This window comes from Podarcis pityusensis (genome assembly GCF_964106645.2).
Source record: "Podarcis pityusensis genome assembly, chromosome: 9".
Taxonomy (NCBI): domain Eukaryota; kingdom Metazoa; phylum Chordata; class Lepidosauria; order Squamata; family Lacertidae; genus Podarcis; species Podarcis pityusensis.
The window spans coordinates 48933274-48958844 of record NC_138034.1 but is presented as its reverse complement, the minus strand read 5'-3'; the positions used below and the strand labels follow the sequence as shown (position 1 = coordinate 48958844).

The following is a 25571-nucleotide window of genomic DNA, read 5'->3' as shown; positions in this document are numbered from 1 at the left end:
AAATAGTGAACACTGTTTATATACATTTACATACTGTTCTACATTTAAAAATGTCAAAAAGTGTACAGAAATAGTAAAACCATACAATGAAAACAGTGTAAGCAATAATACATGATTTAGGATAGTATAAAATCCACAGTACTACAGTGACCACAGTCACTGGCCATATGCACAAAACAATGTCAATTGCCAGGAATATCGAACAAATAACAAACTTGAGTTCTTTTAACATTTTGGTCAAGCCCACCAGCACTTCATTCGCCAGGCTCAATATCAGCACACAGTGTGGCTGGGCAAAAATGCCAGTGTGCTGAGGCCCTGGTCAAGGTGACGCAAGCCTCTGCTGGTCCAGATGAATCCCTTTAAAATTTGTCCAAAAATTAAATTAAAGAGGGTAAAGTAACCAGTGCTGAGAGAAGCTTCCATTTAAATTCCCTTGCAAGGTGTACTGGCCTTGCCACTAATGCAGCACCAATGCTGAGCAGTGCTGTGTCAAACCACCTGTATGTTGGAGAGATTCAGATAATTGCTCAGTGCAGGAATCTGCTTCTCTCAGGATCTCTGGAATCTATTTTTGCTATATAATAAATCCTCCTCCTGCTCATTTAGCCTTCAGCAGCCCAGCCAGTGAAGAGCTCATTCTACAGCCATTTGAACTTTCATCCTGTATTTTTTGTTCTGCTGCAATCAGTTTATGTTGCAGAAGTCTTTCTCTGGTATTGCCATCTCCTGGCAAATAGAAGGGGAAGAAATGGAGGCAGTGAGAGATTTTACTTCCTTGGGCTCCATGATCACTGCAGATGGTGACAGCAGTCACGAAATTAAAAGATGCCTGCTTCTTGGGAGAAAAGCAATGACAAACCTAGACAGCATCTTAAAAAGTAGAGACATCACCTTGCCAACAAAGGTCCGTGTAGCAAAAGCTATGCTTTTCCCAGTAGTGATGCATGGAAATGAGAGCTGGACCATAAAGAAGGCTGATCGCTGAAGAATTGATGCTTTTGAATTATGGTGCTGGAGGAGACTCTTGAGAGTCCCATGGACTGCAAGAAGATCAAACCTATCCATTCTGAAGGAAATCAGCCCTGAGTGCTCACTGGAAGGACAGTTCATGAAGCTGAGGCTCCAATACTTTGGCCACCTCATGAGAAGAGAAGACTCCCTGGAAAAGACCCTGATGTTGGGAAAGATGGAGGGCACAAGGAGAAGGGGACAACAGAGGACGAGATGGTTGGACAGTGTTCTCGAAACTACTACCATGAGTTTGGCCAAACTGCGGGAGGCAGTGGAAGACAGGAGTGCCTGGCGTGCTCTGGTCCATGGGATCACGAAGAGTCGGACACGACTAAACGACTAAACAACAGCAATGCAAAAATATGTGTATTTTCTTTTTACACATATCATAGTGAATGATAGCTATGCATATATCAGTCTTCAGTGGATGTTTACATTCATTTTGTGCTGAATAATGGATTTCCAGAGGAGCAGCCCTATTAAGTCTTTGGGGGGGGGGGCGCAAGCATTGTAGCATCTTAAAGACAAAGCTAATGAGTAGCTAACTTCCCATCACAAACCCATCTTGATTTTACAGTTCCATAAAAAATCAATCCTGCTAATTAACCTCCCTTAAGCATCTGGGAAAGATCGTTTTAATACCCTCTTGATATACTGAATTGTATAAATTCCAGGGGGAATATGAAAACATTTTATAGACACTCTTAGTTCCACTTAGATAAGCCCTTTTTTGCACTGCAGTATTTTATTTCATAACTGAGCGTTTTATATAGAAAGTGGTGCTCTGTGCATCTGCTGAAATAACACTCATTTTATATTTTAAATTGTTTATAGTAAACATGATTTTGTGCTTGACAGCTCGAAGTCTTCAGACTTTAACTGAGGAGCACAGATTGAAGCCCACAGTCAACAAAAGAGACCACTTACCGTATTTCCACGTGAGAAAAACAATGATCAATAGTGCATTCTGTTGGTGCTTAAAATTCACAGCAGGAAGCATATTAAAGCTGCAATCCTAATCCCATTTCCCTGGGAGCATTAGGATACTGACAGATTGATTTCCAGTCCTTTTGCTATTAACTTCTAGCATGGAATTTGCCCCCCCTTTTTTAAACCTATTTGTAAACATCCAGTTACGGGAAATACTATCATTCTGATGCAACACATCTTTCTATTTAGTTGATCTTTCAACCGATACTCTTAGAACTGTGCAAAGCAATATGTAGTTAGACCTCACAGTGCCCTCCTCTAGGAAACTGAAAAACCATGGTTTCCATAAACGGAACCCATAAAAAGTATACTGTGGGTGCAAATTAAAGATAAGCCAACATTCTCAGCCAAAATAAGAATCTTATATCTTTTGTCAAAGAATAGGGATAGTACCACGGGCACATGCAGATATTCTCAAGCAGTTTTTTAAAAACAATGTAGAATCACTAATGTACACAAAAAACATAAGCGAACAATCCACATCATTGCACTGCTTTGCAGCAAATTTCCTATTTGGCAACTATTCGTTACTGTTCCTGCAAATATGGCAAGCCTGTCCATATTCTAAGCCTTAATTGCAAGCATCTCAACTGATAATACTGAAAGGATGATAAGATGCAGAAACTGAGAGTCTCCCATAGCATTCATAGCTACTCAGATTCTCCTGCAATTCTGACAATGTCACCAGTCTGTAACTACTAATTGCACAGGTAAAATACCACACACAGATACATCCAACCAACTCACTTTTGCAGACAATGCTCAGCGAGTGGTGAAAGGACAGGGGAAAGCAGCCTTTCCCTCTGTAATCCCCATCTACTCTAGTCCCATGGTAAGAGTACTGGAATGAAAAGAAATGGTTTTCTAGGCAGCGGAGCGGGGCTCATCTCCCTATCCACATAAATCACTATGTTTTTCCTCAGTACAAGTGTTTGCTGCAGTGACGCAAGCACACAGTGTGCGCGCCTTTTTTAAGAGGTACCTAAATGCAGCTCTGAAAACACTGTTCCACTTTTAAATGGGCACATAATTCCTGTCATGGCATGTATTGAAACTGCTGGGCAAGGACAAGTGAATTCATCTCAGAGCTGTGATGCAAATCCAGATCTTCAAGTTTAGTGCTCAAACAGGTGTCACCACTCACAGTTGCTTAGGCAATCTCTGCCGTGAATAAAATTTTAAAGCATGATGTGGAATGATAATAGTGGCTCCATAATATAGCCATTGAGTGATCCAGTCCTGCAAATTATACCTAGAAATGTAGGAAATACTGATGTCTTGAGGGTGCCCTTTTTGGAGAAATCCACATTTTCAAAGAGAATTCTAGAAGTTGGATCATATGTAATATAGTGGCCCATGGGGAAGATCCTTGTTCAGTTTTAGACACTTTAAAAATGAGGTGCATAATCAGATAAATGGAAATAGTCCACTTTTGATGCATATACAGGAGAAATTACCAGCATTTGAAAATGCAGCAAATGCTCAGTGTTTTGAAGGGCTGCTATTTGAATTAAAGAGTAATGGGGGTGGGAAACTATTATGAATAAAAGTTGGGCTTAAGGGCATGATGAAGCAAGAGAGATGACAGTATACAATCATTTTAAAAGGCAACAGCATTAAAATGTCTTCATAAATTAAATGTCACATTGTATTTGTAATCACAACTTTGCTAAAAAATATTGGCCTTGTACACTGAATGAGTGCAAAACAAATTACAGGTTATTTTGTTGTACTATTTGATTATTTGGCCAATAATTTGAAGGCAACAGAACATTTTATATAAAGGAAAACAGACTTCCTTTAGCTAAGCTGCATGCAGTTATAAAAAAATATTCCACTATAAGCCAGGTTTTGGAGAAACTGGCTTGTACTCAACTAACTTTTACTCAGAGTAGACCCACTGAAATCAATGGGCATGACAAACCTAGGTCACTTAATTTCAGTGGGTCTACCCTGAGAATGTTAGTTAAATACAACCCTATCTCTAAAAAAGAACACTAGTAACAAGTAACAAAACAGAGCATGAAACCACTGCACTGCTGTGAAGATCCTTCAGTTTTAGGCAAAATCAAATAGTGCAATTTGTTTACAATTGTCTGTTTCAAATGCACGCAAATAATCCTCAAATACCATTGGTGAGGATGCCATCTTCAAGGTTAACTAAGCGAAAGCAATTTGCCTTGCAATTAAGCAGATTGTTGTTCTTAGATTGGAGAAGAACAGATAGAAAAGAAAAGAAAGAGCTTCCACATCAGTCTCCAGGAAGCATAACAAAGGAACGGAAGAAGGAACTGAAGAAAAGAAGAAAATGCTGCACCATCACGTAGTCCAGTAGGAGTAAACACCTATACTGTGCTAATTTTCAAAAGGTCGGTGAATAGGCTAGATTAGTTCTTAGCTCAGTGTCAGGCCCAGACTAGTGCCATGAAAAGGCACACACCAAATCCAGACTTAGAGGGCTCATGGTTAGCTCAGCTGGTTACAGAATGGTGCTGATAATGCCAAGGTTGCAGGTTCAATCCCCATACGGGACAGCTGCATATTCCTGCATTGCAGGGGGTTGGACTAGATGATCCTCAGGGTCTCTTCCAACTCTAGGATTCTGTGATTCTATGGTCCCTGAGATCAGCAGCTTGAGCTGACAACTGAAGGAGCCAAAGCCTGCTTTGTTGACTATTTACATGAAGCCTTCAGACTGGCCAGGCCTAGGATATGATGCAAGAATTCTCAAGTATCAAGGATCCAGTGAGATGTCCATAATGCTAGTGTCCCAGTGAAGCATGCCCATTGAGTTCAGAGGTAAACAAAGCAAGGTGCCTTCTGGAATTCCTTTTGGCAAAGGACTGATCACAGAGTTTTACTTCAATGTTCCCTTCACTGAATGCTTCTCTTCTGTTCTCCCCCGAGGAGTTGGGTTGTCTCCTGCAGCCTTCATCCTTCTGCTGCTTCATTGTAATCCCTAAGTTTCCACGTCGCCTGGATGGGGACAGGTTTTCCTTTATAATGCAAAAGCAAAGGGCAGCGAGGAAGTTTTTCTTGAAGTTCTCATTCATAAAGGCGTACACAATGGGGTTGCAAATGGAATTGGAAAATCCAATGATCTGAACTATGCCAAAGATCATCTTAATGGTGACGTCATCATACTCCCTTTCGAAATTACCTGGAGAGAAGAAAACACCCATTAAGAACTGGCTTTGTGTTGGTAAGCATTACTTGGTAATTTGATGATACAGTACATTAAGTGCTAAGATGCGAACTTGCCTCAGATGAGGCACAAGTCAGATGTGAGAATGCCCCCACCTTGGAGATACTCAGGTTGGCTCTGCGGGTGGCACTGTGGGTTAAACCACAGAGCCTAGGACTTGCCGATCAGAAGGTTGGCGGTTCGAATCCCCACAACGGGGTGAGCTCCTGTTGCTCAGTCCCTGCTCCTGCCAACCTAGCAGTTCAAAAGCACGTCAAAGTGCAAGTAGATAAATAGGTACCACTCCAATGGGAAGGTAAACGGCATTTCCGTGCGCTGCTCTGGTTCGCCAGAAGCGGCTTAGTCATGCTGGCCACATGGCTGTACGCCGGCTCCCTCGGCCAATAAAGCGAGATGAGCACCGCAACCCCAGAGTCAGCCACGACTGGACCTAATGGTCAGGGGTCCCTTTACCTTTACTTTTACATGAATCCAAGGCAACTTTGGTCTGAGGAAAAATGAGCCAGTTCCAAGTCTTCAGACCAACCCTCAAGCCTCAAAAGAGAGGCTTTGGGGACCTCTTGCTAAAAATCCCAATCAGTTCTGAATTATGGAACATTTGACAACTGAGAACGTCTATAGATGACTCTACAATGAAGCCCCATACCATCGCACCCTGGCATTCACTTAACTTGTATTCCATAAGAGTATATAATGTTTTTCACTTCAAAATCAATAGCAATAGCATAAAAAACCTTCAAACATCTATATTTCACAATTTCAAATCAAGTGCCATAATTCTTGACAACAATGAACTGCCACGGTTTGTTCATTTACTTCAAGGATGAAGTTTAGCTGAGAGAGTGAACTATAATTCAAGATGGGGGGGGGGGGAGAAAGGCATTAAAGAAGCAATTCCGGTAACTGGAATAAAAGGAGATGGCTGATATAAAAAACCTACAAAGGAAAGAAAGGTGTAGGAAGGAGACTAAATGAAACACAAAAAAAGCAAAGAGTCGCTACCTCAAAATGGTACTGGGTAGCTGAATTTTATAAATGGTAAAATGTATTAAGGCATCTTTTTTTAAACCAAACTCAGCCAGATGGGCAGGGTATAAATAATAAACTATTATTATAATTATTATTCCGATTATGATAGATTAATTCTTTCTTTTCAGTGTCCCTGCAGACCTGTGGTTCCCAACGTGGGGCACATGCCCCACAGGGAGGCAATTTGATTTTTAAGGGGGGGGCAATTCAAAAATGAGTTATTAACAGTTAATGGCCTTTTAGGCTTCCTCCCCGTGAATAGGAGTTCATTTTTTGAATAATAAGAATTATATGTCATGGGCGGGGGGCATCAGGATTTTAGAGATGCTTAGGTGGGGCATGGCCGGAAAAGGTTGGGAACCATTGCTATAGACCTTTAGTGAAATACAGTGGTACCTCAGGTTAAGAACTTAATTCGTTCTGGAGGTCCGTTCTTAACCTGAAACTGTTCTTAACCTGAAGCACCACTTTAGCTAATGGGGCCTCCTGCTGCCGCTGCGTGATTTCTGTTCTCATCCTGAAGCAAAGTTCTTAACCTGAGGTAATATTTCTGGGTTAGCGGAGTCTGTAACCTGAAGCATATGTAACTTGAAGCATATGTAACCCGAGGCACCACTGTATATATGTGCTGGGCATTTTCTATGGTCATGCCATAAAAACTTTGAGTTTTGTGGGCTTTCACTGGCCACCTTGATCACAAAACCAACTACTACAATTTCAAAAGAAAAAGCTACTCACTGTATTCTATCATCATGTGTATTACATGAAAAGGAGCCCAGCAGATGGTGAATAAAACCACAACAGTTACCATCATGATGATTGCTCGCTTCTTTTTCCTGAAAGAGGAAAGAGAGCTTGTACTGCAAATTTCTGCACAGATATATAGATGACTCCTGGTGACTTAGGGGGCATCCAGGTGACAGGGATGGACCAGAACTCCGTAGTAAATCACATGCTTTCTTTACAGAAGGCTCCAGGTTGACATCTCCAGCTAAATGTTCTCAGGCAGTAGGTGCTGGGGAAGACCTTTGCCTGCAGCTAAGGGTGGATGGATCTGTCACTTTCCACCCCCTCAGTTTCCCATTTTCCCAATCTTAAATTCAGCTCCACCTTTCTGCAGCAATTTGTGATTTTAAAACAACAACAGCACTGAAATTCTTCAGCATTTCTCCTAATATGAACATTTTTTGGTATGCAGCTTTGACCAAGGTACACAGTTCTGCAAACAAGTTCATAGAATCGAAACTAGAAGGGATACTGAGGATCATCTAGTCAACCCACAGCAATGCAGGAATATGCAGCTGTCCCATGCGGGAATCGAACCTGCAACCTCGGCATTATTAGCACCATGCCCTAACCAAATGAGCTATCCAGTTCATCTGATATAAAGCATTTTTATTAATTTTCTCACATACTGTATATATGAGTGTGAGAACCCATCAGATAATGCAATATAAAAGGGAGTGTGAGCTTTAGAACCACAAAAACAATGCAATAATCCCCACACCTGATTCCACCCTTGGTGGAAACTGGATCAACATTGGCACAGGAAGAAACTACAGCATAGACTCTTCCCATGTTACCCAAGCGAAATGAGCTGCACTGAAGTGGCTCCCACGTCAAAAATGCTTTCTTAAAAGTGGGGTTAAGTGCTATAGAAATAATAAAATGATTACCTGTGCTGAGATTGATTTATTTTTAGCCATTAATTTCTAAAAACCCTAAAACCTGTTGTTAGGACTTTGCTTTGTTGGTAATTTTTCACAGCTGTGGGGTAACATTCATGCATGCAACTGTTGGGGGGAGAAGTTAATGGAGAAGGGCTGGAACTGCCCTTGTTGTTTGTTTGCTTAAAATATTTTAAAATCGCCTTTCCTCCAAAGGCACTTGGGATTTTGAAGAACAAACATACAGACTTCATCATCATAAATAATACATCATGATATAAATAAACAAACACAAATATTAAAAGCATAATGCTAAGATTAATAATTAACAACTCATTAAAACACATTCAAATACCGCTGCTGAGGACTGAACTTTGGTTGCAAAGTTGCTAGGTTTATCTTTTGATCTCAACATCTGGATCTTCATTCTGAATGGGGTAAAAAGGTAACATATCTCCCCCACCATCTGAGAATGATATAATCCAGGTGTGTATGTAAAATAGAAAAGGGGAAGCAGAGTGGGAGAGATGAGCCAAACATTTCTGATCCTTCATAACAAACATTTGTTTGTAACATGTAATTTGGGCCTGAATTATAACTTGTCTGATAGATAACCTCTGTCTACAGGTGATCACTGACACTCTCAAAGAATTCAAGAAAGCTGGGGAGTCAAGGATTTCCTTTATAGACTCCAGTAAAATAAAGTTACATACATTTTGGAGTTTAATACTGAATGCTAAAGACTGACTATACAAACCTTGCTATTTTGGACATCTCATTCCCATGAATAGTTTGCAGAACAGAAGCATCTCCAACTCTTTTCTTAATCCAAAGCTCATAACCAATCTTGCTGTAGAGCAAGAGCATCAGTATCATGGGGAGCAGGAAGAGAATAGCCAAAATGAAAGTAGCATATATCTTCTGGTGGACAGGACTGGCCCATTCTTCCAGGCAGCAAACGTACACTTTATCGTAAAGGAAGTCATATTTATTCTGAAACAAATTAAGTTGAAGTCACACTCAGTACAGAAAAGAGAACTTACTCCTAGCCTATTGGCAAGGAAAGGAAAAGGTGCATATTTTTCATCAAATATGAGCAGAGGTTTAAGTGCTGGCTGTGTAAAACCTGTACAGATTCGCTTGCCCTGACTCAGGGGTGGCCACTGGGTCATTTAGGCTAGCACTTTAGGATATCAAGCAGAGAGGTCTTTCCCAACCTTATTTGCTGAGCAATGACCGAACCTGGGATATTATGTACGCAAAACTGTTCTATCACAGAGCAATGTGCAACCCACACATGCAGGCATGCATTTCTGATCAAACCAATTGAGCTAAGTCAGGGATGGGTTGTACAACTACTTTAAACACAACCATATTTAAAATACAGCAATCAAATATATGAATATCTGCCATCTGTTTACTGTAGGATAAAACAGCAAGGTCCATGAAACAACAAGGAAAGCCATGGCAAAACACAAGGTACACTTTAAAAAGGAACAGCATGAACACTCCCTGAACTTATAATCTAGGGCCAGAAGCAGTAAACTACGGTACTACAGAAAGACTTAAACCAAGTGTCTGACCCAGACACAATGGCAGGTCAGTGAAAAATTATTTTTAAAGTTCATCGCACAAGCTGCTTTGTAAATACAGTGGTACCTCTGGTTAAGAACTTAATTCGTTCCGGAGGTCCGTTCTTAACCTGAAACTTTTCTTAACCTGAGGTACCACTTTAGCTAATGGGGCCTCCTGCTGCTGCCGCGCCGCCACCATGCAATTTCTGTTCTCATCCTGAAGTAAAGTTCTTAACCTGAGGTACTACTTCCAGGTTAGTGGAGTCTGTAACCTGAAGCGTTTGTAACCCAAGGTACCACTGTATATATTTTCTGCTCTAACAATAAGGACAGACTATCACCCTATTTAGAAGAAGAAGAAGAAGAAGAAGAAGAAGAAGAAGAAGAAGAAGAGTTTGGATTTGATATCCCGCCTTTCACTCCCCTTCAGGAGTCTCAAAGCGGCTAACATTCTCCTTTCCCTTCCTCCCCCACAACAAACACGCTGTGAGGTGAGTGGGGCTGAGAGACTTCAAAGAAGTGTGACTGGCCCAAGGTCACCCAGCAGCTGCATGTGGAGGAGTGGAGACGCGAACCCGGTTCCCCAGATAACGAGACTACCGCTCTTAACCACTACACCATACTGGCTCTATATTTAGGAGTATAATGCACACATAAGACCAATGCTACACACACACACGGCTGTCCACAATGTACACAGAGATGCCAGGGAGCAGAGCTGGTCTGTGCATGTGATATCTGGACAGGGCAACTCAGCACAGGTCTGATCTCACATTGGTTTACCATGCAAACAGTACTTCCCAAGAGAGCTAACAATTGCTAAAACCAGTTGTTCCTCGACAGAAACAAGCCTTATTTACTTGGGTCCCTACTCATTTCTAAGGTCACTATTTAAATACCTGTGTGACGGAAAAGTTTGTTTCGCTGGGCAGGTTAGGTCCCCATTAATCTTGAGGCCTGTTTGGCAAACGGTTAACAAATGGCAGCCTCTGATTGGTTGAGGTTCCAGGAGAGGGGGTTGAAAAGGAGAGGATTTGGAGAGTCAGTTTTGGGAGGTTGGGAGATAGGTCAGGAGTCAGGTTGGGAGATAGGGAGTAAGAGAGAGAGTTGGTTCTGGGTAAAAACATCCACTCTGAGGAATATATCACAAGCTAGAGAAAGAAGTCACTGAGCTTAGGGTGAAGACAGTGTGTGGTGTCCTGTAAGAGTAATAGGCCAGGAACTAACTGGGAGGCTGAGGCTGAGCCAGGAGAAGTAGAAGCTGTGAGGATACAGTCTATGTAGGACTCATTCCAGTCAGGAGGGGAGAGATTCTTCTACAAAAAGAGAAGACTCCCAAACCAGTTAAGAGGGGTGTGGAAAGCCCTTGGGTCTGTTACTTGGAGTACTTCAGGAGTAGGGCTGACTAACAGGTGTGTAACTGACAGGAAGTACTGACAGGTTTAAGAACCAAAGTACTAAGTGGCAACAGTTGTGCAACAACTGAGAAAGAACTGAAGTGAAATAACATTATAATCTGAGGTATCCTATGTTTTACCCACTTTGTGCCATAAACTTCCTTTGTTAAATAAAATCTCTCTTTTTTTTTTATCAAATCCTGCCTGAGACTCCAAATTATTAAGTTTTCCCTCACACAGGTCCCCCACAAGATAATCTGGGGTAGTTTGTAGGAACTGGTGGAACTGGTGTTCTGTGAGGTGGGTGCATTATATTTAAGTGAGGGCAGGCCCAACGGCGCCGGGGGGGGAAGTGCTATTGTGCCGTCACAGCCTGTACTTCTCTTTGTACATTTTCCTACAGCACATAATAGTCCTCTCCTGAAGAGTAGCCTTATTCATGCTGAAACTCAATGCAAAACTGACCTATAAAGATATAATTGCATAATGCAACAGACCATACCTCCAGGCGCTGTACGTGCCACATGGGTGACCCAACGATAGCTGCCAACAGCCAGACTATGCCTGAAAATAATAATAATAACAATAACAATAATGATGATGATGATGTAATTGCTGGTTTTAAAGGGAAAAAACAGGAAATTAGAGCGAGCAATTAGCATTTTTATATCAGTTGGTGATGTGGCCATATGGAGTATTTGGACAAGATATTACAGCAAGCATGAGGAAGGCAGTTAGAATTAGGACTAATTGTGAAATGAATTTTGCCCTGGAGCTGAATTCAGAGCAATGAGCTACAAGTTCTTTTGTTTTTGTTTTTAAGAAAGTGTATTTTCAAGGGACGCAGGTGACACTGTGTTCTAAACCACTGAGCCTCTTGGGCTTGCTAATCAGAAGGTCAGCTGTTCAAATCCGCACAACAGGGTGAGCTCTCGTTGCTCTGTCGCAGCTCCCACCAACCTAGCAGTTCGAAAGCACACCCGTACAAGTAGATAAATATGTCATGTGGTTTAGTCATGTTGGCCACATGACATGGAAAGCTGTCTGTGGACAAAAGTCAGCTCCCTCGACCTGAAAGTGAGATGAGTGCCACACCCCATAGTTGCCTTTGACTGGACTTAACCATCTAGGGCTCCTTCACCTTTACCTTATATGGAATTTTACATGTCCAAATCACAAAATGGACCAATACTGGGAAGGGAGAAATTTGAAAGTGAATTCAGTGCCATCTCCAGGTTTGCCAGGGGGCTTAGGCAAGATGCACTCAGTAGGTGCCCTCTCTGATTAGACTTGCCGCCACTGCCCTTCAGCTGCCTTCTTTTTCTGGAGCAATCCTCACAACTGCCCAGAGAGAGAACCTAAGAAAAGGAGAGGGCATTTCTCCATCTTCTCACGGTTGTCACCAATCACATGCTCATAGAAGGGTGGTGAACAAGCCACATTTGCAAAAAGGAGAGCGGGGCCAGGAGCTGTGGAGTTCAGCATAGGGCTCCTGCAGAGGTGTGGGCATCATCAATTACCCAACAATGCCAACGCCTGAGTGAATCTGGGACTCTTCTCCCACCCCAGTCAGTGAGTATTGAGACAGAGTCACATTCAGTTTTGTTCTGAAAGGTATCAGCCCACAAAGCATGCATATGGGCTTCTAGGGTAAATCTCGTGTGTTGGATGCAACAGAGGCTCTCGAGGTATTCTGCCAACTATCTTGTTTCAAAGGATGCACTGTGAGTGCATTTTCAATAATTCTGCACGTATAAAAGTCAGGTCATGAGGGTTTCAGGAAGGAAGAAGTCCTAGTACAGCTCGTGCACAAACAAAACGGATATTTTAATGCATCAACAAAGCATTTTTGTCCTCCTACGGGTTTATCACCACCAACAGACAGAGCGGCAGAGAGAGAGGCAGGGAGGGGGAGAGAAAGCAATCTTACATTGGGAATCAAATGGGACTAGGTCATTTTTACAGCGAACATTAGCTGAAGAGGCTGCAAAAATGTAGCTTGCCCAAAGAGGTTTTTTTTGCACTGGGCCTGTTTATAAAATATTACTAGAGCTTTAGCAGGGTCCATGTGAAGTTGCATTCCCTCCCATTAGTCTGTCTACTCATTACAGCCTGTTCCCTGTTCCTTTTCCTTCAGAGCATTACCGGGGTAGGACACACGACAGGACCTTCTCAACAGTAGCGCCATTTTATGGAAGGCCCTTCCATAAGAAAGCCCAGTTGGCTCCCTCTCTCTTGGCTTTCAGTCAAGCAATGAACCCATTTGTTTTTGCATTTCACCATTATCATTGTGTTGTTATTGCTCCAGTTTCTTCTTGGGTTTTTTATCAACTTGATTTTTTAAGATTGTGATCTTTTTGTATCTTGTACAGTGGTACCTCGGGTTACATATGCTTCAGGTTACATTCGCTTCAGGTTACAGACTGCTAGCCCAGAAATAGTGCTTCAGGTTAAGAACTTTGCTTCAGGATGAGAACAGAAATCATGCTCCGGCGGCGCAGCAGTAACAGGAGGCCCCATTAGTTAAAGTGGTGCTTCAGGTTAAGAACAGTTTCAGGTTAAGTACGGACCTCCGGAACGAATTAAGTACTTAACCCGAGGTATCACTGTATGCTAAAATTGTTGTAGGCTACCTTAAAAGACTCCTGCCAACCAAGCAGTTCGAAAGTACGTCAAAGTACAAGTAGATAAATAGGTACCGCTCTGGCAGGAAGGTAAATGGCATTTCTGTGCGCTGCTCTGGTTCGCCAGAAGTGGCTTAGTCATGCTGGCCACATGACCCGGAAGCTGTATGCTGGCTCCCTCGGCCAATAAAGCGAGATGAGCGCCGCAACCCCAGAGTCGGTCACGACTGGACCTAATGGTCAGGGGTCCCTATACCTTTACCTTACCTTAAAAGAACAGTTATTTAAACGCAGGGTAGACCATATACAAATATATTAAATGACTAGTTCCATTTGATTCTGTATGTATGTTTGGAGTGAGGGAGGGGTTTTAATCTGTATGCATCCAAAGTGGGTTTTTCTTTTATATTCTTTAAAAAAAACTAATCTTCTCTCATAGCAGCTGCATCCCCCTAAAGCAGAGGTGGGTAATCTGGGGCCCTCCAGATGTTGTTGAACTGCAACTCAAATCAGTTGCAACCCGCATGGCCAAAGGTCAGGTCCAACATCTGGAGATCCCCAGGTTCCTCACCACTGCTCTATAGCGGACATATCAAAAGTGAGAAATCACTAGCAACATGCTATGTCGTGTAATACCAAAGTTGCCCAGGACCTTACCAAGCATTGTGTATGCTCTTCGGTTGGTGTACTGCCATTTCATCTTAAGAGGGTGGACGATCCCGTTATGCCTTTCTACCGCAATGCAGGTCATTGTAAGAATCTCAGTAACTATTGCAGTGGATTGAACAAAAGGCACCATCTTGCAAGCAAAAGCACCTAATAAAGGATTGAAACAAACAAAGCAAGTCATCAACAGGGTCTCATTATCTATACTATACCACAGAACAAAATACACCAATGGAGGCAACATACATATTTTCATTCAGTGCCTTGTGCCCAGAAGGATATTTTGTAACCTGAAGTGCCCTGAGAGGATCTATTAGAGTACAGTGGTACCTTGGGTTACATACACTTCAGGTTACATACGCTTCAGGTTACAGATTCCGCTAACCCAGAAATAATGCTTCAGGTTAAGAACTTTGCTTCAGGATGAGAACAGAAATCGTGCTCCAGCGGCACGGCAGCAGCAGGAGGCCCCATTAGCTAAAGTGGTGCTTCAGGTTAAGAACAGTTTCAGGTTAAGAACGGACCTCCGGAACGAATTAAGTACTTACCCCGAGGTACCACTGTACTGAAATGCTATTATTTAGAATCACAGATAATATGCTGTTGAATAGCAATTTCAGGAGAATAAGAGCTAGGGAAGGCTACTGCACCCATGATAGGCATCATATAGGTATATGGTTGGCCAAAGTGGAAATAGAAAGCTGGACCACGTGGACCTCTGGCTTTATCTAGCAGGCTTTTTCTTATGAGCTTATAAACCTTATTGTCTTCCTGTTGACTTCCTGCTTGTTTGTTCTTGAAGCAGGTAATGTTTTAGCAATGCAACATGGATTGTGAGTGGAACCAATTCCTAAATCTTGAACTCTGATGATGATGATGATAACCTTGCTCCACCTTTAGTCATATGCCTCTGCAACTTTGAACGGTCTTCAAAGAGATTTGCTATCAGTGATAGTATCTGTAGGACCGCACTCCAAAAAATAATTACATCATGGGCCAAACACCTAGCCAAAGAAAAATTACTTTAACCTTTCCCTAAATTGGCTATGGGGAACCCATGGCCCTGCAGATTTTGTTGGACTCTACCCCCCATTAGCCTCAGTCAGTATGGCTAATGGCCATGGATGACTTGGCTGGGATGATGGGTGTCTGGGGTTCAGGATCATATGGAGAGTCATTGGTTTCTCATCCTGTATTAAATATTGCTATGGTTGTGGCAGGCAGACTGTCACTTGGCAGTTCCATAGGCAGGGGGCCACTACCAAGAATGCCCTATATTGCGCCATCACCCATCCAGCCCAGCCTATGTTATGGGCAGAACCTCAGAATGCACAGGCTGGTTGGTAGTGGGGAAGATATGAGTCAAAGCAGAGAGCAGAGTGGTGCCCAAAATTCAGTTCCTTATTCAGGCTGCCTCTGAATTCATCTGTGTTGAATTAGGAACAGGGAATCAGGAATCAACTTGGAATGGAAGAGGTTAAACTCAAATGTAGTTGAAGGACCTAGAAGGAAGAGGAAGAGGGTCTCTGTCTGTATGGAATGATAGTTGGGCTATTTGTGGTTAACTACAAAACTTTCTGTATAGCTGTCCTTCAGAAGCACTTTCAGTCCTGTTTTGAGAGCCATTTCTACTTTAGCCTTGATGGTTAAAAATGGAAATATTCTTTAAAAACATCATGTAAATGTAATCTACCAAAGCTTTATTTGCCTTCCAGAATGCTGGCTCTTCAGTTCTTTTGAAAGCCTTGCTAAATTCCATGAAATATACCATATTTTTCACTCTATAAGACGCACCAGACCATAAGACACACCTAGTTTTTGGAGGAGGAAAACAAGGGGGGGGAAATTCTGAATCTCAGAAGCCAGAACAACAAGAGGGATCGCTGTGCAGTGAAAGCAGCGATCCCGCTTGCTGTTCTGGCTTCTGGGATAGCTGCGCAGCCTGCATACGCTCCATAAGACGCACACACATTTCCCCTTACTTTTTAGGAAGGAAAAAGTGAGTCTTATAGAGCAAAAATTACGGTAATTAGCTTACATGAATTAAATACATAAAGCTTTGCCACCTTTATATATTACCCAGAAGAAATGCTAAAAGCTTTAATGCTGTAGCGTTCAGTCGAAGCATGTTGAATTCATTTTACTGGGTAGAACATGCTCTTCGTTGTGCTAAACAATTCCCAGCAACAACTCTCAGTTTGGTTTTTAAAGAGCACATTCTTAGCTTTATTTAGAAAAACATGAAATTCAAAAAGCTTTAAGACAAACAAAAGCAGAAAAGTAGGCTTAGAATATTTAGTTACATTGTACTAGGGTAAGGTAGTTTTCCACACACAAGAGCTTCAAGGCTACAGTTTTGTGTTTGCACAAAGACACTTAATAGATTTTACAAAGCCACAGCCAAGAACCCTCAGATGTGGAGTCCTCTTACAATAGTAGCTCCAAGCAGAATGAAACAGATCCACTCCATGTTTCTTCCCTGGTGGATACATTGAAAATGAAGCCCCCTGGACCCTGAGGAGACATGCCTGCCGCCAGACTTCAATGATTAAACTAGACTTTTTGGAGGACCAGGAAAACCCTGAATAACTTTCCTTATAGAAGCCCTAACCCTTGTAGACTCACTGCCTAAAAGAAGCCGGCAGTTGCAGAAAAGGGACACCAGCTATTTAACTGGATATACGATGCGGGGGGGGGGCTTTCATCTTGACTACATAGCCCATATTATAATGCTCTGCCAGCCACTCTAAAATGCTGCTGAGAATACTTCCTTTTTGTGCTCCAACTGCAGGAAGCAAACTGTGGCTGTAACCAGACCCCTTGGCCCTTGTCCAAGGTCCTGACAATGCCTTTCCTTAAGCTTGCAATCCAGTCTGGTCCAGAACCCTGGGCCTGCCAATTTCCATCTTGCTTGGGCCATCACCTTCCCTTGGTGATGGATGTCGCCATAGATCAAGACAACAGCAAAAAAAAAAAAAAAGAAAGAAAGCATGTGGTGCAAGGAATACACAGTTCACTTTCTCCCATTTCTACTCTAATGTGACATTCAAAGATCTCCCTTGCATTGAGATGCATGAACTCCAGAGAACGTCTGGATCTCTTCCATACATGCGTGGGAAAACCTCAGCTCCACTGTATCTCTAGTTGGCAAACCTACCAATGTTCTTTTACAGGACTTTGCTTTCGTTCCTTTTCTGGGAGCCAACAGCATTTTGTCAAAACTGGAAAGAAAACACTCAAGACGGGGTTCATCACATGCTGAAACTGGACTTCAGGTCCACGCAAAAGTTTGGTGCGCTATTCAGAAATCACACAAACAAGCAGAAACATTAACACAAAGGACCGTGGTGATGTTCAGAATGGACAAATATGGATCTTCTGGCAAGATCCTAAGGGAGGGCAGGCTCCTGGGAAAACTGCTTGCAAGTTGCTGATCTGGGAGGCAAAGTGCAGCATGGTGAGAAGAATCTTCAGCTGCTTGGCTATGCAACCTCACCGTTTTGCCAGCAGGGCAGAAGAAAGCAAGTGCAGGGTAGACTTCTGGGTCAAGAGTGAGCAATAACAAATTCCCAAAAGCGGCAGAGTCTAGCTCAACTGTCTATCTCCAGACCACTGCCTACAGGATTGAGCTGAGGGAGTCAAAGGGATTCAAAGAGAGCCATTGAAGGGGTGGACCTCTGGGTCAGACCTTCAACATCAAGCAGTGGGGGAGGGGTGCTTTTGCACACAAAAAATGGAATGCTAATTGGGAATCTAAGTGTGCCCTGAGCACTGCACTTGGGAGAATAGGTGAGCAGGATTCCTTTTTGCGTTGTTTTTATCTCAACAATGCGGATTAGCAGCATGGCGCACTGAGGCTTATGAGCCTGTATTTAGTGTTTTCTTCTCCATCTGGACTACATCAGCTTATTTTAAATTTTTAAACTGTAAACTACTCTAGTATTTTTGCGTAAGGAAAGTATACACGGTGAATAAAATAAGTAGACACCACAGTTGAGGATAAGGACACACAAAGGGGAGGAGTGGGGATATGGTTTATTATGATCTAAAGTGTTTCACAAGGAGGACAAAAATTAACAACCTAATGTTCCTCTTCCTCCTCCTCTTTTCAGGTATTTACATAAATTGTAATTTTTTTTTATTTCTTTTCTCTTGATTTTTCTGTTTTATCTTTTGCAAACCACTTTGTAAAAAACCTCAATCAAGTGGTGTGTAAATTTTATGGGAAAATAACTGGTTTCCTTTTTTCTACTGTGCTGAGGTAACAATTCAGTACTACTTTTTTTAATTTAAAAACCCCTCTCTCAGCTTTTATCATTTATCATGCCTCTTCGTTTGGATTGATTACATCCTTTTCCCATTAAACTAAATAATGCAAATGAACTGAGTTTCAGCCTAATTGATCTCCCAGGGTTGCAATGAGGATTAAATGAAAGCAAAAACCATGTCTACTGGGGTGAGCTCTTTGGAAAAATTGTGAGATAAGAACAAACAAAACAGAAGAACCCCAGGACCTCACAGACTGCCCCCCAGTGATGGATCTAAAAAGCATTCTACTGTCAAAGTAATCAACCAGATGCCCATGGATTTCAGAAAGTAGCCAACCAGATGTTCTCCCATCAACTGGCAAACTGTCTCTCACAGTGGAGGGAGAACATTGTGGCTAGAAGCTATTAATAGCCTTATCCTCCATTAATTTGTCTAATCCTCTTTGAAAGCCACCCAAGTTGGTTAAAGCCCTCCAAGCTTTCAGCCACAAAGTAGAAGTGTGCACATGCTACAGTTTGGCTCAGCATTTCATTGAAATGAAGATAAGTAAATTTGGATAGTTCATACTTGCTCTTATTGTCACTGAAAGAGTTTGTAGGGCTCCTTCTTCTTCTCCTGGCATGCAACTGTCTTTGTGCAGTAGCTATGCAGAAAGTCTGAAAATCCTTTCTTCTAACTCATTTCCTCCGCCCTTCTCTTTCCTCAGACATCTTTATGGGTTTGAACCTGTCAGCATGACAGTAGCAGCACATAGTGGAAAGTGATGCTAAATCCAATAAAATAAATATCAAAACATTTTGCGCACTTCAATCCAGCCACTTTGCAGAATTCTTCTCCTCCAGTGCCTTCTGTGCTTCAGCCAGCTTGAACATTTCAATTGCATATCCCTAAATTATCATATATTGCACACTCGTTGTTTTGCCTCAAGTTTTATAACACTGGGAAGAATGTAGGATTTTATTAGCATGAAGCAGTCCTTGCTCCTGTCAGGGTCCAAATATATAGTTGTAATCCTATGCTTACTTACTCAGACGTGAATGCCATTAGGTTCAATGGGTTACACACCCAAGTAAACATGTTTAGGACTGCAGCTGCTCTTCCTCAGGGAGACAATTAGCCTTTACTTCCCCTCCCCCCCCCAAAAAAAGTTCAAACTCTACATTCCACAATTTTATCTTTTCTTCTTCTTCTTCATACTGTCAATGGAGTGACGTCATTCTTCACCTTTCTGAGGTAATCAATCTGATGCAGTTTTTCTCTAATTCAGCATGATTGAGCTTCTAGGATGCAGACAAAAGAAATCTGACAAGACATGAAAGGCCACTTGGTTGCATACAATTTTGTAGCAGAGGATCTAATAAGAAAGTTAGCCTTTTTTCATTAGAGAAGGCATTCTGATACCCCAAATTGCCTAGCAACAGAATTGTGGTCTCTCTATCATAGTAGTTGTTTTGACAAAAATTGTAAGCTGGCTCAAAGTACTGCAGTTTCAGCCAAGCATCCAAACTTAAGTAAAGTACACCTTTCAAACCAGCAGTGTTTTTCAACAGAAATCATGAATTAAAATAACCTCTCAGCAAGAAATACAAAAGCTAGCATGACAAGCTTATACTTGGAACACTTTTGGATTCTTTGTCTCTAAATATCTGTTTTCACCCTTGTGTCTGTACAATTCAAAACCCAACATCATTTTCTACAAGGAAAAAAAGATCCCTAGCTCAGAGCACTGTACTTTAAAGTATTTGATTAAAAGGACTGTTCTATTGCATAACTATGAACATTTTATGATTGAAAGATATGGGCAGAGCACTACTATTACATTAGACAGAATGCTTTAAGGCAGACTGGATTTTTTCTGGTATTTCCCCCTTCCCCCCGTTAAAACAATAATCACACAAAAACATTTACTCACTCGGAATACTTGTTGAAGAATAACAGATACAGTAGTTTTGTTCAAACAGGCTTAAAATGGTAATTCAGATACAAAGAAATACCTAAAATGGCTTAAAATGTAGTCTGAGCATGGGACTTTAAAGTATATAAAGGCAGGCAAGATGAGGTGACACCTCCAGCTCTGGCATAATTCAGCATAGAGCACATGTCTCACATATAAAAGGTTTGATTCCTGGCATTTCCAGGTACGTCTAGCCCTGACCACTGCACTATTGTCTATCTTATGAATTTTAATTATCGGTCAAGAACTTTGGTCAGTAGGCAGGGTAGAAATACTCCAAATAAAAAAAAGCAAGAAGACTATTAATTTTACCTCAGTACAGCTTTAATGATAAACTTTGCCTCCTTATTATGAGCTTCACAGAGCTGCCTGCTTTAGCTTTCCTTCACTTTCTCCCTGGACTTGCATTTTAAGAAAATGCATTTGGCCCAACTTTAAGGTAAAACTAAAGACCTACTTAGAATGTGGTCTAAACCTCCCTTTAAATCCATCTCTGCCAAGAGAAGGGAACTCACTCTGAAACTCACCTACAGGTGGTACTTAACACCATGGAAACTGGCACAGATATGCCCAAGAACCTCACCAAAATGTTGGAGTGGCTGCACCTCCACAGGCACATACCTCCACATGTGGTGGGAATGCCCCCAAACCCAACCCTTCTGGACAGCAGTCCTATAAGAAATAGGCAAAATAACTAAATAGGTATTAGAATTCACCCCAGAACTGGCCCTACTGAACATCTTCCAAGATCATAATGACCACTCACATTATACAGAACTTATAACCCACCTACTCTGAGCAGCCGGAAGCCTCATAGCCAGACACTGGAGAGATCTGTCAGGGGTGAACATTAACCAGTGGTATCAAATCATATGGGAAACAGTCTTACTAGAAAAGCTAACCAATAAAACAAAACTGACATGGGGACAAATAGAAGATGCCTCACCCCAATATAGCTCCCCTTTATCACATACACAGCCCAAAAAGACAACAACAAGAACCCACCAACAGCATACAAATCAGTCTGGCTTACATGACCCAACAAGTCCTCCACCCCCAAAGGAAAACAAACCCCACTGCAACCAACCACAGACAACCAACCATATCCTGGTCCCCCAACCAGAAACATAACAAGTGAATAGAACAAGAACCTGCCGCTGACACGAAACCCCCCACGTACACTGCAAAAAATATAAATTTTACCACCACCCCTCCTTCCCCCCTTCTTCCTGACCTTATACTATACTCAACACTAATGTCTCCTAACAAATGTAACTGATCTGTAGAAAAGACTGTACAACTTGAGAAAAGGCATGTACTTTTGTAAACCAAGAGAAACTTTAATAATAGTAAAAACATATAATTCATTAAGCCCTTGCTGTTAAACTTTGATGAGTCACTCAGTCACCCATCCCATCTGATGTGTAATGGATGGCATTTACAGCTCATTAAATGTAACTGGAGCAACATTTGTTTTATCACTTGACTTCAGAGCAAGCCGAGCCAATTATCCATCTGTAGATGGATTTTTGAACTCTCCCATTGTAAATATAAGTCAATAAACGTTAAGCATTTAATAATGCCATTCTGTTATTAAATAATGAAGCTAGACAGAAGGGGAGAACCTCAGACAAATCACCCGAAGATATTTCAGTCAAGATTGGTAACTGGTATATAGCAAGTCCCCATCAGAAGTAAATAAAATTGCATTAAAAAGACAGAACCCACAGATCAAAACCTGATTATATTTTACTTATTATTATGTATAAACCATTTAAAAATACATTATCTTTTTTTTAAAATGATATTTATTAAAGTTTCACATGAAAAGAATCACATTAATAAAAAAAGAGTTTAAAAATAAAAAGAAAAATACACAATACAGAATACAAAAAGAAAAAAGAATAAAAACAGTTAAAAACAATTCCATCTTTTCATCACTACTTTTACATTTACTTGTTTCTCGGACCTCCTCATACCTCCCTCTTTTGTATTCCAATTCAGTTTGTTTGTCCAGCAATTCCTTTCCCTCCTTTTTAATCCCAATCCCAATCCTTAATCTTAATATAATATAATATAACATTAAATTTTTACCTATTAAAAACCAATTTTCCATTCTTTTAGCCTTTTTAATCCTAATCCTTAATCTTGATCTATATATAATTTTAAAGCCTGTACAGCTAGAAGCCACTTAATTTCAATCCAACATCACTCTAACATTCATTAATTTTGCAATATTTCTGTAAGTAATCTTTGAATTTCTTCCAATCTTCTTCCACCGACTCTTCTCCCTGGTCACGGATTCTGCCAGTCATTTCTGCCAATTCCATATAGTCCATCAATTTCATATGCCATTCCTCCAGTGTGGGTAGCTCTTGTGTCTTCCAATACTTTGCGATGAGTATTCTTGCAGCTGTTGTGGCATACATAAAGAAAGTTCTATCCTTTTTTAACACCAATTGGCCGACTATGCCCAGGAGAAAGGCCTCTGGTTTCTTCAAGAAGGTATATTTAAATACCTTTTTTAATTCATTATATATCATCTCCCAGAAAGCCTTAATCTTTGGGCACGTCCACCAAAGGTGAAAAAATGTACCTTCAGTTTCTTTACATTTCCAACATTTATTATCAGGCAAATGGTAGATTTTTGCAAGCTTAACTGGGGTTATGTACCACCTGTATATCATTTTCATAATATTCTCTCTTAAGGCATTACATGCCGTAAACTTCATACCTGTGGTCCATAACTGTTCCCAGTCAGCAAACATAATGTTGTGTCCAACGTCTTGTGCCCATTTAATACTCTGGTTTCACCTCAGATCGTATAAATCTTTCGCCTTTTATTAAAAATACATTATCTAATGCAAAACCTTTCAACACAATGACATAGTCAGCACCTTTGCTGACAGGACTGAGACCTATCAGCATATAGCACTTAGGGCGAAAGATCTGCACTGGTTGCCAATTTGCTACCAGGCCAAGTACACAACTTGGATCCAGTTTACCTATGAGATCACTTTACCCCATATATGCCCACTCAACTGCTTCAATCTGTGGAACTGGCATAGCATTATCAACCATTTTTCCTAAGCCTGCATGGAGCTCAGCCTCACCATCAACCTGATGAAGACCATTATCCTCAGTCACAACGTCGCCAGCACTCCATGCATCAGAACTGGTGACCACATGCTTAAGGTGGAAGACATTTTTGTCTACCTGGCCTCCACCATAGCCACCAACCTTTCCAATGATGCTGAAGTGGAAAAACGTATTGCCAAGGCAGCATTGGCAATGGCTCACCTCTCCAAAAGGGTATGGGAGAATGTGATGCTAACATTCAATACCAAGATGAAGGTCTACCTGGCTTGCGTGTTGAGCACACTGCTTTATGGAAGTGAGTTGTTGGCAACTTACAATTGCCAGGAGCAACACCTCAACACCTTCCATATATATTGTATCAGCAAGATTTTGGGTATCAAAAGGCACGACAGAGTCTAAAATAAAGACGTGCTCTCCCAAGCCCATATTCCCAGTATGTACACACTTCTGCTCAGCAGATCCCCAAGGATATACTCTGTGGGGAACTGGCTTCAGGCACTAGGCTTGTTGGCGCTCGAACACTGCATTGCAAAGACATCTTCAAACACGGCATGAAGGCTGGCAACATTTACCGCACTGTATGGGAACTCCTTGCAGATGATCACAGTGACTGGAGACAGACAGTCAGGTCATGCATATGCAGCAGCGACCATCGTACGCCTGTAGCAGCAAAACTGGACACCTTCATCTACCCCACTTGCGATAAAGCATGACTCTCCCATATTGGTCCCATACAGCCATAGCAGGCACTGTAACACTCTGACGGTTTGACCCAAACTGTCAGGTGCACTCTTCCTGAGAGACAGACAGATGCAAATGATTATTCTTGTTGTTCACAGGAAAATGCTACAAATTATTCACAGATTTATTTACCATGCCTTTATCCTGCTTTTCAGACAATAATAGTTTCCCAAAGTCCCTAGCATCAAACAAAGGCATGAAAAATAGAGACAGGCTATGCCATCAGGCTTATAAGTAGGGCTGGGTGATATCTGGTGTTCAACCTCATGCTAGATCACCAGCTAAACATTGTAATATACACTGCTCATAGCAATTACCGTAGCGGGCATTTGAAATCAACCATAGAAATACAATTTAAGCTTTTCCCCAATATAGTAAACAGAGATAAGCAGCAGCTTATTTCAAAGACAACTTTGATTTTGACAGTCAATTCACTTCTCACAATGCCTAAATTGCCTTCAGATCACCTTAGATATGCATAAACACACCAGAGGCATTTGCTTTTATAAATGGCTGCAGTATTTAAAGCACTTTGGGGGATTATCTCTTATTCTGGAGGGTAAAGGGCACAAGCAATCTTTCAGCTACAGTTGCTGAGAACAATATTTAGTTCCTCTGAGAAGCATCAGCTGTGGAATCACTAAAAGAAGATGTCTTCAAGCACAAAGAGACTAATAAGATACCAGGTTTTGATTTTTAAGAATAAAGCTGCTTTTTTCTCTCCAACATTTTTCACTGCATAGCAATTGAGACAGTACTATATTCCATACAAGATGATTAAAAAATAGGCTTTGTTCTCTCTCATGGGGGTTTTTCAGACACAACACCAAAGCATGATTTGGTATTACATTAACAAGCACAGTGCTTATGTGTGCCCCAATTTCTCTTCTCAATTCTAGTTTAGTAGTTTGAACTGGGTTTGCAATCATGGTTTGGGGCAAATGATGGTTAGCACAAACCATCATTTGCCATTACATCTGAACTAGGCAAGTTACACTTTGCCCCCTAGTTCAAAGTGACAGATTAAATTGGAGTGCGCAAGGGAAGTAATGAGGGAATGACTCTTCACAAAGCACCAAACCATAGTTTGGTGTTACACTTTAACCAAGCCACTGTGAAGGCAAGTTCTGTAAAATCCCCTATAGGTAAAGGTAAAGGGACTCCCGTCAGTTAGGTCCAGTCGCAGACTACTCTGGGGTTGCGGCGCTCATCTCGCTTTACTGGCCAAGGGAGCCGGTGTACAGCTTTCGGGTCATGTGGCCAGCATGACTAAACCGCTTCTGGCGAACCAGAGCAGCACACCGAAACGCCGTTTACCTTCCCACCAGAGCAGTACCTATTT

At 41.5% G+C, this 25571-nt stretch overlaps 2 protein-coding genes across 2 annotated transcripts in view; both read right to left on the bottom strand.

Moving 5' to 3' along the window:
• The window catches only part of SMIM43 (small integral membrane protein 43), a 243752-nt gene that overhangs the window by 110806 nt on the left and 107375 nt on the right, over nucleotides 1–25571 (bottom strand). The window lies entirely within an intron of this gene.
• QRFPR (pyroglutamylated RFamide peptide receptor) overlaps nucleotides 969–25571 on the bottom strand; it is a 33955-nt gene continuing 9352 nt past the window's right edge. The window contains exons 2-6 of the mRNA XM_081022027.1: nucleotides 14158–14316; nucleotides 11379–11440; nucleotides 8663–8898; nucleotides 6977–7074; nucleotides 969–5164 (exon numbers count right to left, since the gene is read on the bottom strand). Coding sequence (XP_080878153.1) covers nucleotides 4767–5164; nucleotides 6977–7074; nucleotides 8663–8898; nucleotides 11379–11440; nucleotides 14158–14316 — 953 coding nt within the window. The 3' untranslated portion in view covers nucleotides 969–4766. The remainder of the gene's footprint in view (nucleotides 5165–6976; nucleotides 7075–8662; nucleotides 8899–11378; nucleotides 11441–14157; nucleotides 14317–25571) is intronic.